The sequence below is a fragment of the Rattus rattus genome, chromosome 16 (assembly GCF_011064425.1).
Source record: "Rattus rattus isolate New Zealand chromosome 16, Rrattus_CSIRO_v1, whole genome shotgun sequence".
NCBI lineage: Eukaryota > Metazoa > Chordata > Mammalia > Rodentia > Muridae > Rattus > Rattus rattus.
The window spans coordinates 17,274,480-17,291,375 of record NC_046169.1 but is presented as its reverse complement, the minus strand read 5'-3'; the positions used below and the strand labels follow the sequence as shown (position 1 = coordinate 17,291,375).

Sequence of the window (16,896 nt, the reverse complement as noted above, 5' to 3'; positions counted from 1 at the left end):
TCAATAGGCAAGACAGGGAACAAAGACACCAGCATCAAATTCACACACACACACACACACACACACACACACACACATGCATGCACGCACACTTGCACACACACATACACACCCAGAGTTGCAGAAAATGTGTAATTGATTACCATATTTTATGGGTTGTATATACAAAATATGTATAGCAAGATTACCATATTGTATGGGGTGTCTGTGAGTGAAGTTTGTATGTATATGTGTTCATGTGTGCGTGTTCATGTCTATGCATGTGTTAGAGGCCAGAAGTCAATGCTAGGCCTCCTCTTCAGTCAGCTCTCTCTCTTCCTTGCCTCTGCCTGCACGTGGAGTGGAGCTCATCAACTCTGCTAATGAATTGGTCCTGGACCCCAGGGATCTTCCAGCCTCTACCTACTGAGCACTGAGATTACACTGTGCACTGCTACACGTATGCACACACACACATGCACACACACATTCACATGCACACACACGCACACAAACATCTGGTTACCCGGGATCCAAACTCAGTTCCCAGCATGGTCTTTACCCAGTGAGCTACCATCAGAGCCCATCTTTGCGTGGTTTTCTTTGCCCTATTCCACAGCTCTGGCACAGGCCTAGAAGCCAATGTTCACACAACTCTGATGGCTGGGAGACCAGTTCCCATGGCAGCCACTGACGGGTTAGAGCAAACAGGCTTAGAGTTCCCAGAACAGTACTGTCCCCAGGGAGCGCTTACTCTGTGATTGGTCTGGGAGTTTCCTGGAAAGTTCCATCCAGAGAGGAGAGAAAGGCTCTGACCTGACTCACTGCTCCCTCTGTGAACGGCTGTAGCTCCAGGGCACTTGTCAGGACCTGCAACTTTTTAGCTTGCAACTTCCTCAGGAAGCCGGGTAGAGGAGAGGCTAAATCAAGTCTCAGGAGTTCTGGGCTGTGGCTGTGTGGTAGAACGCTTTTCTCCCATGCCTGGTACCCTAGGTTCTATCCTACTACTGCTAAAAAAGAAAGCCTTTAAAAAGAAAACTTGAAGAGACTCCTTGGAGAGATTTGGAAGCTCCAAGATGTGCCAGGACTCAAGAAGGCCCTGTGCACATTAATGTACACCTCCCCAAAGTCCTGTGGACGCCCAGCCTTCACATCTGGATGCTGTCTTTGTTGGCTTTGACCGTTGTACTGGTTTGTTTGTTTTGTCTTCTCAACTTAACACCTGGGAAGATGGAACGACAGTTGGAGAAATACCCCCACCGAGTTGGCCTGCGGACAAGTCAGAGGCTCATTCTCTTGAGTGATGATTGATTTGGGAGGGTACAGCCCACTGTGGGCGGTGTCACCCCTAGGCAGTTAGATCCTGGGTGCTATAAGAAAGCAGAATGAGCACAGTACGGGAAGCAAGCCAGTAAGCAGCATCCTCCGTGGCCTCTGCTTCAGCTCCTGTCTCCAGGTTCCTGCCTTGACTTCCCCTGAGGACAGACAGTAACCCGTAAGCTGAAATTAACCCTTTCCTCTCCAGGCTGCTTTGGTCGTGGTGTTTATCACAGCCATAGAAAGCAAACTGAGACAAGCAATACGAGCTCTCAGCTGCTGAGCCATCTCTCCAGCCCTGATTCATCATATATTCTTGAGAAACACAGTTCAAGCTCCAACAGACCCCCCCAATTCCCACCACATAAAAGATTTACTCAAAAGATCATGGACCTCGATGTTAGAGCCCAAATCATAACACCTTTAGAAGGGAATGTAGCTGTCAGTAATTGTAACCTTGGATTCGCTGACGGCTTCTTTGATGTAGCACTTAACCATTCAAGTAATGACCGAGAACAAGTCGAGTACCTTCCACGAGAGGGCTTTTCATGCAGAATACGATCAGAATGAGAACTGACTCACAAGATAGGAGAAAATATTTGCAAACATTGGACACAAAATTGGGTTGTATTTCATCCGGATGGATATGCGAAGAACTCTTACAAGTCAGGGATAAAATTACCAACACGCCAACTCAAACCTCAGCCCACAAGATGCATGCGTGTTTGGTGTTAGAGCAAAAAAGAAATCATTGCCTAATCAGAGGCCTCGGCTGTTTACTCCCGTCTTATTACAAGGACGGTGCAATTTTAGGTCTATAATCTGTCTGGAGTTAAATGTTTTATATGCTGTGAGGTGGAGACCCACTGTGAGGAAAGGACTTCAATCAGCGTCTCATGCAAGACGAACAAAGGAGTTAACAGTCTCTGGGAAAATGCAAATCAGACGGCGGCAGCACCTCCCTTGCCCAAGGAAGTCTGGGATAGAAAAATATTACCGTGCGGGCTAGAGAGATGGCTCAGTGGTTAGAGTGCCTTCTGCTCTCACAGAGGACCCGAGATCAGTTCCCGGCACCCAGATCATCTCTGGGTCGTCCCAGGCCTCTGGCCTTGCACTTTCATGGCTCTCTCACACATACATCATTAAAAGAAAAATGGATGTTTCACGATACATCACAGCAAGCATTGTGACGAGGGCGTGGTGCGGTTGCAAAACCTTGTCCGTCCCTCTGAACGCTTACTCGGCAGTTTCTCACCGGTCACACTAGAAGACCTGGCTCTTTCCTTGGAGGTACTAACTATATCAGTTATTTCTCTTGTCACTCCGTGGGAAAAATACTTGATAAAAGCAGCTTAGCGGGGGGAAACAGTGAGGTCTGTTTTGGTTCACAGTATGAAGGGAAACAGTCTATGGTGGAGGGAAAGGACCGCTCCCAGGATGGGGCGGGGCTTGAACTCCTGACCCCCCTCACATCTTAGTAAAACAAGGAAGCGGTAGAGAGCTGACAGGAAGTAGGCGGGGTTTTAGAGCCTCAAGACCTTCTTCCTCCAGGGAGGCTCCATCCCTAGTGGTTCCACAGTCTCTCAGAGCAGCAGACTCCACCGGCCACCAGCGAGTCAAATGCATGAGCCTATGGGGGACTTTTGACACTCCAGCCATAGCAGAGAAGCGCTTGTCAGCTATGAAGACATGTCTACACAAAGCCACACACAGGGCTCGGTGGTTAAGACGCTTCCTGATCTCACAGGGGACTTGGGTTCAGTTTCCAGTGCTCACATCCGGTGGTTTACAATCAACTGTAACCCCAGGTCTAGGGAAATCTGGCACCCTCTTCTGGTATCCCTAGGCACCCATGCACAAAGTGTGTCCAGATGCCTGTACGCACTCACGAATGCACACACACACACATGCACATAAGTAAAAAGTATTTTTACACAGGAAATAGTCTGATACAAATGTTTAAGTCATACTACTGCTCACAACAGTCCGAAGGAAGAAAGAACACAAGTTCCTTCCTGCCTCTCTCTTCTGCTCTCTGCAGTCCTCCTCTGTGAATGACATAGGCTTGAGTGGCACCTTAGTGCTAGATATCTAATTTTGTAGTTAAATTCTATCTTTTTTTTTTTAAGGATTTATTTATTTACCTTTCATGTATATGTGTACACTGCCGCTGTCTTCAGACACCAGAAGAGGGCATCAGATCCCATGACAGATGGTTGTGAGCCACCATGTGGTTGTTGGGAATTGAACTCAGGACCTCTGGAAGAGCGGTCAGTGCTCTTAACCACTGAGTCATCTCTCCAGCCCGTTAAATTCTATCTTAACTGGGTTCTTGCAGAGGACCTGAGTCCGCCTCCCAGCATCCTCTCAGATGGCTCACACCTGGTTGTAACTCCAGCCCCAGGAGAGGTGACACACTTTTCTTGCCTCCACAGACACTGCACTCACCTATAAATGGAATTTGTTTTCTATCTCAACCTTGGATGTTTTTCTACTGCTCATCCATTCATTTTTTGTTTCTTTGTTTGTTTTTTTGTTTTTGTTTTTGTTGTTGTTGTTTTATTGTTTTTTTTTGTTTTGTTTTGGTTTGAGATGGAGTCTCAGTACTATTTCAGGTTGACCTCCGACTGTCAACCTTCCTGCCTGGGCCCCCTGGGTGTTGGGATGACAGGCCTGGACCACCAAAACAGGCTTCAAATGCTGTTATGTTTAAAACATCTCAGAGGCTGGAGAGATGGCTCAGAGGTTAAGAGCACTGGCTGATCTTCCAGAGGTCCTGAGTTCAAATCCCAGCAACCCCATGGTGGCTCACAAACATCTGTAATGGGATCTGATGCTATTTTTCTGGCAAACATGTAGGCCTGATACCTGTATATATAATAAATAAATACATCTTTAAAAAAAATCTCTATTGTTTATTTGGTTTGGTTTTGTTTGAAACAGGGTTTCTCTATGTAGCCCTGGCTGTCCTGGAACTCACTCTGTAGGCCAGACTGGACTCAAACTGACAGAGATCTGACTGCCTCTGCTTCCTGAGTTCTGGGATTAAGGTATGCACCACCACCTTCTGGCTAGTGTTTGCTTGTTGTGACTGAGACAGGGTCCCCGTTCCCTAGGCTGACCTCAAACTCACTACAGAAACACAAATGACTTTTAATTCCTACCCTCCCCCTCTACTGCCCCAGGGATGGGGTCACAGGATCCCTACTGCACGAGGTCATTGTGGTGCTGAAGATAGGACCCAGGGCATCCTAGGGAAGCACTCTGCTACCTGAGCCATATCCCTGGCCCTGGGTTAGTTTTAAATGAATTTCCCCCTTGTATATTTAATTCACTAAATCCTTGGAAGTTGATATTGATAGATGGTGTGAAGGAAAGAGCTAATTTTATTCCCTTCCAAATAACTAACCATAGTCCTGGTATCACTTCTGGAATACTCCAACTCCTTCCCTGCAGATCTGCAAAAGCAACCTCAGGAGACAGAGACCAGTGGTCACCATGGCAACCGGGATGCATTAAAAGCCTCCCTGCTTATGAAGTAAAGGGCTGACTTCAGCATCGCACCTAATAGAGACGCACCGTTCGGTGTTTCTCATAGGGGGAAGATAGCTCAGTTGGTTAAGGGTTTGCCAGACAAGTGTGAGGACCTGAGTTCGATCCCCAGGACCCACTTTAAAAAGCGAGGCATGGTGGTGTTCACCTGTAATTTCTATGCTGGGGAGGCAGAGACAGGAGGAGCTTGGTGGCCAGCCAGCTAGTTGAGTTGGCCTGCTCTAACAGTGAGAGACTCAGGCTCAAAAAAACAAGGTGGATGGTACCTGACAAATGACACTCAAGGTTGTTTTCTGGTCTCTACACACCCCCCCCACCTCTGTCCATTGCTAAAATTCAAAAGAAAAATGACGTCATCAACATGTAGATGTGGGATGGTCAGGTTCGAAAATGAGTTCTCGAGGCCATTGAGTTGGCCCTGTAGGTAAAGGTGCTTGTCACTAAGCCTGATGACCTAAGTTCAATCCCCGGGACCCACGTGGCAGAAGGGGAGAACTGATTCCTGAACGTTGCCCTCTGGTCTCCACGTGAGCATTATGGAAGGTGTGCATGCACGCATACACACGCAAATAAACACACAAAACTTATAAAGAAAATGTAATAAAAGTGAGGCCCTATTAGAAACAGTGCTTCTTTCAGCCCAGTAACAGCCCAGCTAGATTCTGCGCACCCCTTCACTTGCAGGACACATGGACTCTGCCTCTACAGGCAAAAAAACCATTGTTCCCATTCTGGGCTCTCTGGCTTAGCCATTGAATCCACTGACTTTGTGCCCCCTTCCATGTGGAGGCCTTGTGGTGAGACAGGACCCCAGCTTGCTGTTGTCTGCCACGGGAGCAAGAGTCATCCATGGGCTGCCCATGTCGTGTCCCCTAAATTCACATATCAAAGTCTGTGATGGCTAATCCGTGTGTCAGCTTGGTGGGCTCCAAACCGCCAGGGAAACATGTCTGTGAGTGATGTTCTGGGGTGGGTGAATGAGGAGGGAAGACTCACTGGAAGTGTGGCAGCACCACCTCACGGTCAGGGGGGAAATAAAAAGAAGACAGCATTCATCTCTCTCTGCTTCTTGACCACCTCACACTCCTGCCGCCCTCCATACCCTCCCCACAATGATAGACGATTTCCTCAAACTGTGCCCTGGGATAAATCCCCCCTTTTAAAGAATTATTTATGTATATAAGTACACTGCAGTTGTCTTCAGACACACCAGAAGAGAGATTGGATCTCATTATAGCTGGTTGTGAACCACCATGTGGTTGCTGGGAATTGAACTCAGGACCTCTGGAAGAGCAGTCAGTGCTCTTACCCACTGAGCCATCAATCTCTCCAGATCCCAAACCCCCTCTTTAAGACACCTTTGTTGAGTATTTGGCACTGAGGGAAGGCGTAACATACAAGGCCTGACTCTTCTGCATGGTAGATGAATATTTGGGGAACTGGAGGGAAACAAAAAAGGAAAGATAAGGAGGGCTTTGAGGAGGTATAATAGTCCCAAGGAGAGATTGCTTAGGAATGGGATTAGTGTCTGTCTAAAACAGATCTGCAGCATATAATACTTTCTTTGAGTGAATTGAAGGGGTGATCTTAAGATTCAGAAAGTAAACAACTCACAAGTTGCAGGAAATCCCTGAAATTTATTAGATTCATAAGCACCATCCCTACCCCTAAGGTTACATAAGGAGGAAGAACTGCTGAGAAAGAGAACCTCTCTATCCTGTCAAGCTGTCTGTGTGTCTTACAGAGAGCTCCAGAGTCATCCATCACCTAGGTTGGGTGGTACAGCTGCCTTTGACTCATCCCTGTGCCTGTAACTGGCCCCAATAAACTCATTGATTCATTAAGTTAGACTTTGGTGGTGTCATTACTTTGGTATGCTGTCAGTTCCTCATCTGGGGCTAGTAGGTATTTATTCACATCTCCTCAGGAAAAGTATTACACATGAGAAGACAGAGCCAGGAAAGAGTCCTCTGTGAGGAAGAAAAGTCCTCAGCATGGTCATATCTGACTGTTGCAGCTTGATCTTGGTCCTTCATCTTCTAGAATTGTGAGGCATATTTGTTCAGTCCTGTAGCCTATGATCTATAAACTGCCCTTTGCAGTGTTTAGTCAGGAGCAGTAACCAACATCAACCCCGGGTGTCTGGAACCCTGAAGGAGACCCTGTGACCCTCCTCCAGTGTTGGGGATGCTGGGCACACGGTTGTCATTTGTCAGCGGTAGAGGGAAGGGACATGTCCCCCAGCTCTCTACCTCAGCACACATGACAGACTCATCAGCTTCACCAGCCCCTGCCTGAAGAGGTATTTAATTTGCCTTTTACAACGTGCCAATTGCAAGTTAATTACCTGACAATTGAGAGTTATAGGCGGCATTAGAATTTATTAATAACATTGGAAGTAAATCTCCCTGGGAATTCAATTAATTGAAAAATCTCGTGAAACTCTCCATAAAGCAGGTCCGTGAGAGCCTGGGGTTGGAATTGCAGGTGCTGGCTCTCCTCGGGGTGGGGAGGGGTTTGTGTTGTGCTGGGGCTGCTTTGGGAAGCCTTTATCCTTCTCTTGGCCCGGCACCTTCTCACACTGCCATAAGGGGTCTGAACAGGAGGTGATCTCATTGCCCAGGTCCTGCCAGGTAGGGATCAGTGATGTGACACAGTGGCTCTCTGTGTTGCACCCAGCTAGCCTGGGGACTGAGGACAGGGGCATGTTCCTGCACCTGGACAACCACAGCTGAGCATATGGGGTCAGCAAGGGGGTGATTTTTGGATAGAGTGAGTCACAGGCTTGGCTGGGAACCCTGGTTATACCTTTATTACCCCTGCTGGGACCCAGTGCAGGCTGTTTCCACCTCTAAACCTCCTGGTTTCGGGGAAGGATGAAAAGGAAGGACACCGATGAGAGCATCTCAGGATCAGCAGTCCTGAGCGTTTACAGTAGCTGGAGGCTGTGGAGGGGCAGTTGGGGTTTCTGGTTATGGAATGAGCAACTAAGAAGTTCCGTTCAGGCCATAAGACGGGGCCAACCCCGCCCCCCTTGCTGGAGCACCCTTGAGCCCCATAATGCGCATGTGCATACGCGTACACATGCGCATACGCATGCAGGGAACGGAGGAAAGGCCAGGAAGGTGGAAAGACCGTATGTTTCTGTGTCTCTTGCCCTGGGGAAGGACAAAGGAGTGTGACATTCAGAATGTTTCCGAGCTCCCTGTTCCCTGTCAAAGTTCAGCTTCAAACGCATCCTTCCCCAGTCTCCCAGTACTGATCCTGAGCCAGCCGGGTCTGGGACTGTGCAGGGAGAGGAGAATCACACACCTACTAGGTCTTGGAACCCACCTATAGCCATAATTCCAGTATAGGAAGCTGAGATTCCAACTGTGTGTCTCTTGGTCTCTCTCATCTTTAGCTTTTGGTTCCGGACTCTGAGTTCAGAGTCTCTGTTTTCTCCATCGCCTGGATATTTGACGCCCATCTTCTTTACTAGATTTGAGCTATGGTTTCAATGTCAGCGGGCATCAGCTTTGGTTAGGAGAGGACCAGGCACGCAGCAAGAACCTGACGGTACCAAGGTCTACAGTGACCCAGCAGCCATTCTGGATCCCCACCCTGACCTAGGAACCTTGCTTCTTGAGTATCTGGGTTTTTCTGAGGTTCTAGGAAGGAATTAATTTATTGCTGAGCCGGGTCTGAGCAGGAACGGGAGACAGGGCAAGAGGGTGCCCTGGTACAGCCTGAATAGTCTAAACCCTAGTCAGAATAACTCCACCTCACAGCAAACCACATTTTAGCTTCTCCACATCCCAAAATGTCACAAAAGCCATCTGTCCCATGACTAGACATTGCTTAACGAGACCAGCAGACTCCTTGAAAGAGCAAAGGCAAACGCCTTATTAAGGTATAGTATTCCTAGATTCTGAGTTTTGAAATTATTACTGTTGTGTGCATATGATGCATTGTGGGCTGCCCATGTCATCATGTATGTGTGGAAGTCAAAGGACAATGCTATGAAGTTGGTTCTCCCATTTCCCCTTTATGCCGGTTCCAGGGATTGAACTCGGGTCCCCAGACTTGTGCAGCAAGTGCTTTCCTCACCGACTGCATAGTCTGGTTTACCGTGTTTTATGTGGTCTGAGGTCACTGCTGCTGCTTTGACACTGAGTATATATCCTACACCAGAGCATGAACAAATTCTGTCGACACTCGGAGCCTTGTGAAATCGGAGCTTGGTGGGTGGGTGATTGACAGCTATGAAGGAGGGAATGGAGCTGTCTGTATTCTTCCTCCTCATGAACTCATCAAACTCATCAAGAGAAGTTTGAATCATTCTTTAGGTTGTTGCGCTGTCCCAGTCGGGAAGCGGGTGTTAATTAAACAAACCCGCCCAGAGTCACGCAACACCGGGCATCTCTCAACTCTCTGCCTCATAGCACGGTGGAGCGCGCCTTTAACCCCAACATTCAGGAGGCAGAGGCAGGCTGATCTCTGTGAATTCAAGGCAGTTTGGTCTACAGAGTGAATTCCTGGTCGGCCAGGTCTTCAGAGTGAGACCCTCTCTTATAAAACAAAAACGAAACCACATTTCTGCTTTGCAGGGCTGGGGCCCCAAATTAGCTCAAATTTAGCCTTGATGGAGAGAGTGAGCAAACGCTTCTTTTCTTTCTTTCAAACGTATTTTGTTTTTATATGTGTACGTGTGTGTGTGTTATGAGTGTGTGTATGTGTTGTGTGTGTGTTGTGAGTGTGTATAAGTGAGTGCATTTTTCCTCCTCATGTAAGTTTGTATGTGCACATGTATGTGGATAACTGTAGAGGCCAGGAGAGGACATTGGGTAGCCTGGAGCTGGAGTTTCAGATGGTTGTGTGCCCGAGGGTGCCATGCATGGAACCTGGATCCCCTTGCAAAAGCAGACAGCTGTAGTAACTTCTGAGCCATCTCTCCAGCCCCATCTTCAAATACAGACATATTGATTCCTTTATGTGTAGCAGTGCATATCTGGAGGTCAGAGGACAACTTGAAGGAGTCAGTTCTCAAGTCACCCGTCTTGGTAGCCATGTTTTTTACCAACCAAACCAGCTGGACTGCTCCAAGCAGCCACTTCCGAGGGCTACCTTCTCCCATCAAGTTCTTTTCTTGGGTTCCTCTGCCGCAGAAACCTTGAAGTCACCCTGAAACTGGACATACTTGTTTATCGGTTCTCTGACATAAATTATCTGGGTGCAGTCCAGCCTCGCCCACAGCTGCCAAGTCACAGAAACACCACCATGGAGAGAGCACCTTTATTTGAAATAACATCACAGGTCTCTGATCACCTCTTGGAGACAGAGAATAGCTCAGGGAGAGCCTACAGGGCCCAGGGGATCAGGTCCCAGCCTTGCATAAGCACCAAGAACTTTAGGGACGGTCACTCCTGCCAGGCAGGGAGACATACCCAAGGGTGGGCCTTTCTATCCTCTGAGTGCCGGGGCCAAGGCCAGGTTAGAGGAGCACCAGGTTATGTGGGTCATAAGAGACCAAGCACCAGCAAGAGAGGTCTTCAGGGCTGTGGAATAGTTCTGTGGAACCTGCTAGGACCCCAGCCTCAAGGTGTGTGAACACGGCCGCTAGCAAGCCTAGGGTATAGGCTGTTTGTAAAAGGGACACGGATTTGTGTCGTCCATCAGATAGCAGGGCTCTAGAGATAGTCATGAAAGAATGGCTGTGATGGAGGTTGTAGGTCCCACCCTGAGTGGATGGTCTCATTAAATGCTCCTTCCTTCTCCATGGGGGAGGGCAGGTAAGGACAGTGGGCTCAGCTAGGCTGGAAGACATTAGGGAGCATTACAGAACAGATTTGGCCCTTCTCATTCTCAGAGACCCTTCCTCATGGCTCCAAACTCCCCTCTTGGAAGCTGGCCCCTACCCCAGCCCTAGAAAGTGACCAGAGGAAGAGAGGCAGGCCCAAAATTCTGTAGTGTCCTGATGTCTTTCCAGGTGGCCCTGCCTCCCGGCAGCCCAGCTGCCTCAGGAATCCGAGGGGCCACACACCTCATGGAGAGGGTTGTAGGTCATGGCTTCAGCAACAGTGAGGCCTGGGTTAAAATCTACCCTCCCCCCAAACCCTCACATCCAGGATCTGGGTCGTGTGTATCCTCTATAATCGGTCCCCAAGCTGAGTGGGGATCTCAGACCTACCTTTTAAGGGTTAAATGAGACAATATAGAGAAAGCACCCGAGCTGGCCCCGACCCTGACAGAGCAGTGGCTCAGCTATTGAGAATTGTGATTAGTCTCCTACCTCCACGCAGCCCACCCAGACCCTGTCTCCAGCGGGAGTGGGAGGTAGGGGACAGGGGCAAAAGAAAAGTTCTGTCGGCGTGCTAGTTAGCACTGGGCCCTGCCCCTTGGAAGCACCATCTCTCCTCAGGCTCCCAGAGTCCTCCACAACTGTCCCTGCCTGATGCCCAGTTCCACATAGGGAGTCTTCAGGATACAACCGCTGTTCAGCTGCAGGGCTGGGCTCACACGGGAGAGAGGGATTCTTACTTCCTGTCTCCAGCCTGGTCTGGGCTCTTCTGTGCAGGGTCAGGGCCCAGCAGGGCAGCCAGGATGCCATCAGGTCGAGGACCTCCTCGTTTCATCTTGAGGTTGGCTCTCAGGGCCGCATCCTGCCCAGAGCCCCCCTCAGGGGAGGCCAGGGGATCTGGAAGGAGGGCAGGAGGAAGGGTTGCTCAAGAGCCTAAGTGTACCAAATACAAGGCAAATAGGCTCTGTCCCTCATTCATTCATTCATTCATTCATTCATTCATTCAGCAGCAAACACATTCATTCATCTATTAATTTGCTCACCCATTCACACATCCAGGTCCCCATTCAATTTTCCTATTCATTCATCTTCTTTCCCATTCATTCACCCATCTAGTCATGCCACCATTCATTTACTCTGCCATTCATTAATTTTCCCATTCTCTCATCTCCCACCTACTCATTCTCCCAGTCATTCGTTCCCCTGTTCACCCATTTGTCTACCCACGCATTCTCCCACTCATCCATCCACCCAGGCACCCTCCCATGTGTTTGATCCTGCATTCATCATATCTGTGCACCCACCCACTCATTCTTTAGCCAATCGTAAGTGGCCTGAGCTCCAGAGCTTGCAGAGCCACCCCCAGCTTGTACCAGGGGTCCCCAGTGTATTGGGAAGACACAGGGAAAACTCATTCCACGACGAGAAGGAAGATGAGGAGAAAGAGGACAGCTTCACCAAGGAGCATGTTCTGATGTGGGAGTCAGTGGTCAGCAGGGGGAGGGATTGGCCTGAGCCGGATGTGGAGACAGGAGGCAGCCTGGCATGGCTGGGTGTGGCTAGTCACCCCCTGTGATGCCAGTGGTTAGGGCTTAGACACTTACTGTCCTTAAGCAGATGAGGGGTGGGATGCAAAATCAGAGGGGCCATCGGACAATAACAAGGTGGCGTCCCTGACGCAGGGGACCATACAGGTTTAGTGACCCCCACAGGGGTAGCGGGTCCTGGGAATGTGGGAGGCCTAGTTGCTACTCACCATGGACCCCAATCATGTGTTCCAGGATAAGGACCCTCTCTGCCAGGATTTTCAGGGCCTCTCGAAGCTGCTGCACACCTTCTCCCTGGTGGGAATGAAAGGCCAGGTTCAGGGTCTCAGTCAGCCTGGGGTGGGCATAGGCTATGCAAACACGGTGGACATCCTCACAGCCCTGCCTCTCCCCCAATGTCCACCCCACTACAACCCGACACCAAAGCTGAGATCTGACTGCATCAGTCGGATGCTCCCAAGAGGATTCGCCAGTGAGCGACCTGGATCCAGTCAGTGAGCATCCCCACAGTGACCAGGCATGGACTGCTGGCCTGGCTTCCACTCTAGACCTGGTGGGCTCAAGCCTGTTTTTCTCCTGTCATGGTTGTCTAAGGGTTCCTTCCCAGCATGCCCTGTGGTGATTTTGTTTGTTGGTTGGAAAGAGTAACCTCAATTGAGAAAATCCTCCATCAGAGTGGCTTGTAGGCCAGACCATGGCATCAGTTCCTTGACTGATGATTGATGTGGAAGGGCAGAGCCCACTATGGGCGGTGTCATTCCTGAGCAGGTGGTCCTAGATTGTATTAGAAAGCCAGCTGAGCAGTCTATGGTGAGCAAGCCGGTAAGCCATGTTCCTCTATGGTTTCTGCTTCAGTTCCTGCCTCCAGGTTGCTGCCTTGATATCCCCTGAAGATGGACAGTAAGCTGTAAGCTGAAATTAACCCTTTCCTCTCCAGGTTGCTTTGGTCGTGGTGTTTATTACCACAATAGAAAGCAAACTGAGACAAGCAATATGAACTCTCAGCTGCTGAGCCATCTCTCCAGTCCTGATTCATCTATATATTTTTTTTTAATTGGATAGTCAAATGGTATCCCCTTTCCCGGTTTCCCATCCACAAACCCCTATCCCCTCCCCCTTCTTCTATGAGGGTGGTCTCCCATCATATATTCTTGGGAGACACAGTTCCAGCTCCAACAGACCCTCTACTTCCCGCCATGTAAAAGATTAACTCAAAAGATCATGGACCTAAATCATAAAGCCCTTAGGAGGGAATGTAGGTGTCAGTAATCGTAACCTTGGGTTCGCTGACGGCTTCTTTGATGTAGCACGTAGAATATAATGGCCAAGACTGAAGTAGGCAATTGGGTGCCTTAAAAGAGAGGATTTCTTTCTTTCCTAATGAGGAACGCTAGCAGAATGAAATCTCACTCATGAAACGGAAGATAAGTTTGCAACTATTGGACACCACATTGGACTTGTTTTTAACCCAGGACATATGAAGAACTCTTACAAGCTTTGGCTTCCCCTGATGACAGACTATAGACTGAAGCTCGTGAATCCATTTTCCGGACAATGTTTATCACAGCGATGGAAAGCTACCCAGGACACCCACCTTCCAGACAAGACTAAGAGGCCGGAGCACCCAGCTCAGAGGCCTGAGGTGAACACCGAGGTCTGTACCTGCCTGGATTGTCCCTCTGAGAGCGCTGGCCAGATCAGCCTTGTGGAGTAGGCTGGGTCAAGCCAGAAAAGGAATAGAGACAGCTGAGCCTCCCCAGACTGCTGGTAGGAGCTAGTGCCAGACACAGTTCTAGAACCTTCACATGCAGCTTCACTTGTGGAGGTGCATGACCACACAAAGTAGGCTGCTGACTTTTGAGAGACAAACACCAAGGCAAGGCAACACCAGGTGGCCAAGGAGTGAGGCTACCACACCAGGGCAGCACAGGGCTGGTGTCAGGGTAGGCGTGCGTTTTTGCCTGTGGAACATGGGGCTGTGCTGTTCCGTTCAGGGTCATGGGGGAGTCAGAGAGTGTTTCTTAGATGATAAGAATGAAGTTCCCACCAGGGGACAGAAGACAGCTGTGTGCAGAATCCACACCTCCTCACCGGGAAGAGGCTCTGGGTGGGGAACTGGGGTCTTCAGGGTTTCTCAGTCAGAGACCCAGACAAGCAGTACTCTCCTCCTCTCCCTCACTTCCCTCCTTCCTTCCCCTCTCCTCTCTCCCTCTCTTCTCTCCCGTCTTATTTCCTTTTTCCTTCCACTCTTCGTATGCTTTTTTCAAAATTTTGTTTTTTGAGACAGGGTCCCATTATGTGCCCCAAGCTAGTCTTGAACCTGTGCTTTTCCTGAGTCAGCCTCCTGAGCACTGGGATTTCCTTTCCTTAAGTATAGCAAGAACTGGGCTGGAGAGATGGCTCAGTGGTTAAGAGCACCCGACTACTCTTCCAGAGGTCCTGAGTTCAATTCCCAGCGACCACATGGTGGCTCACAACCATCTGTAAAGAGATCCGACGCCCTCTTCTGGTGTATCTGAAGACAGCTTCAGTGTACTTATATATAATAAATGAATAAATCTTTAAAAAAAAAAGTGTAGCAAGAACTTTCTAAAGCCCTTCCTCTGCCATGCATTGGCTTATCCTCACTCCCATAGCCCAGGCCCTCTCCACCCTGCTCCAAATCTCCAAATCTCCCACTGACTCTTGAAGTCGGCCACAAGCTTACTTCCGGCACATACAGGAAGTTCTCAGCAGGCATGCCCCTTCCCAGACTGCTTTTGTTCCTGTCATTTGTTTTTCTGTCCCCAAACTCAGTCTCAGGTTGCCCATGCAGACTACGAACACCCTTGAAATCCATGCATGCTAAGCAAGTACTCTACCAACAGAGACACATGCCCAACCCTGCGTTTACAGCTTCCTCTGAGGACCCCAGCATCCCGGTTCTTTCCTCTCCCTCCAAGCTCTTGTCCCAGCTCCCACTTGCTTGCCCCAATCTTTTCCCATTCCTATTCTCCTTCATTAGGGTTCCAAGTTGAAACCCACTCCCTCTACCCATTAATGCCACATCCACCAGCCCATGTCCATCAAGTCAGTGTGGCAACTGCTCTTTGTAACTGGGGCTTGTTAAGGGGCAGTATCTTTTCTACATGTTTATGCCCTGCCCCCCACCAGCTACTCCTGAGAATGCTCTTCCCATCCCAGCATCCAGGCTCAGTCACCCCACCTGCATCTGGCCCACAGTTGCCAGAGTATTCACACTGCCACTTTGTTGCGCCGGAAACTACCAGAGGAAAAAGGAGGACTCTGTCCTCGGCAGCCAGTACCCAGCTCAGGACTGTCCTTGGGTGCCTGACTTTCACCTCTAGCATAGTAGACATTGCCAACAACCATAGTTACCTCTGCGGTGGTGGCTTTGTCCTCTTCTCCCTTCACACTGGGTTCACCCTAGGAAGCAAGTCTCATGGTCAAGACATTGGTAGAGTCAAAGGAACCTCTCCACCCCAGGGACATGCAGAAACTGAAGACAAATGGTCTGGGGGTGAGACAAGGGATGGAGGGCATAGACCAGGACATCAATTGTTCAGTCTGTCATAGGGAAATATGTAGAGTCATATTTCCTAATGATTGCTTTGAAACACAGAAGACTCAGGCTTGGAACTTGGGGAGATCATGTGTCAACTTTTGTGAATGTTCATTAAATCACCTTTGTCTCTGGGCTTTGCTTTCCAGTCTCTAAAATGGGGCCAGTAAAACCAACATCATGGCATCACATATACATGGCCAGTGACTGCTTTGTGGCTTTGAACAATGCTAACTTCTCTAAGCCTATATTGTTCACCTCTAAAAGATGATTAGTAATAATACCTACCTTGTTGCTATAAAGGAGGTTAAGCAGATTAATACTGAACAGGGGATTAAACTATTCTGAGTTTTAGAAGTGTTGTCAGAGCCAGTACTGCCATTTGTCATTAGACAGAAGCATGGGAGGAGGCAAGCCTTGGAGGTTGACAGACACTCCTGAGTTCAAATCCCAGCTCTACTGTTGTGCTGTGTTACTTTGGGAAGTTACTTAATCTTTCTGAACCATAGCTGTGTGGTAGCGAGGCTTAAGTACATTATGCCAGCTACTCCTATTGTATCAGTAGGTACAGAGCAGAGATCCAGTCTCTACCTCCTGACCCTGATTTGTGGCTTGAACATGAAATATTAGCCTCTTCGTTTGGTCTTAGAGACTGGAGCTGAGACCCATAAATCCCTGTGTCTGAAAAGGGTCATGGAAGCCAGCTGTCCGAGTACCAGACTCTGGGAGGTCCAGAGAACCAAAGGGATCTTTCTAGTTACACAGATTGTGAATCTCTGACTCTAGGCTATACAGCACTAATATAAAACTCCAGACCACTTGGTACATTAATTCATATATAAGCTGTGACTAGACCTTCCCAGAACAACCCCCCAACTTAAGGTCATTTCCTCTCTTATTACCCTCTCAGGCAGGAGTTCCACCTCCAGGTCACTCCATCTCTATAGAGACAGCTTAGGCTGTACCTGGTTCGTGCTTTCCAACCCTTCCCCTAGTTAGGATAGACAAGCCTATGTTTGAGGACACTACAGAGCTGAATGCAGACACGGCTCCCAATTTCCCAGTGCCCAGCCCATACTTACAGATGGCTTTGCCACAACCTGCTCATCCACCAGACCCTGGGGGCAGGGGGGGGCAAAAAAACCCATCAGTGATGCTTT

The 16,896-nt window shown here is 49.0% G+C and overlaps 1 protein-coding gene across 2 annotated transcripts in view; it reads right to left on the bottom strand.

Annotated features, from left to right (window-relative positions):
- Positions 1-10,106: 10,106 nt before the first annotated feature.
- Col26a1 (collagen type XXVI alpha 1 chain) overlaps positions 10,107-16,896 on the bottom strand; it is a 147,304-nt gene continuing 140,514 nt past the window's right edge. For both annotated transcript variants that reach the window (XM_032886641.1, XM_032886642.1), the window contains exons 10-13: positions 16,819-16,854; positions 15,553-15,600; positions 12,384-12,468; positions 10,107-11,524 (exon numbers count right to left, since the gene is read on the bottom strand). In XM_032886641.1, coding sequence (XP_032742532.1) covers positions 11,364-11,524; positions 12,384-12,468; positions 15,553-15,600; positions 16,819-16,854 — 330 coding nt within the window. In that variant the 3' untranslated portion in view covers positions 10,107-11,363. The remainder of the gene's footprint in view (positions 11,525-12,383; positions 12,469-15,552; positions 15,601-16,818; positions 16,855-16,896) is intronic.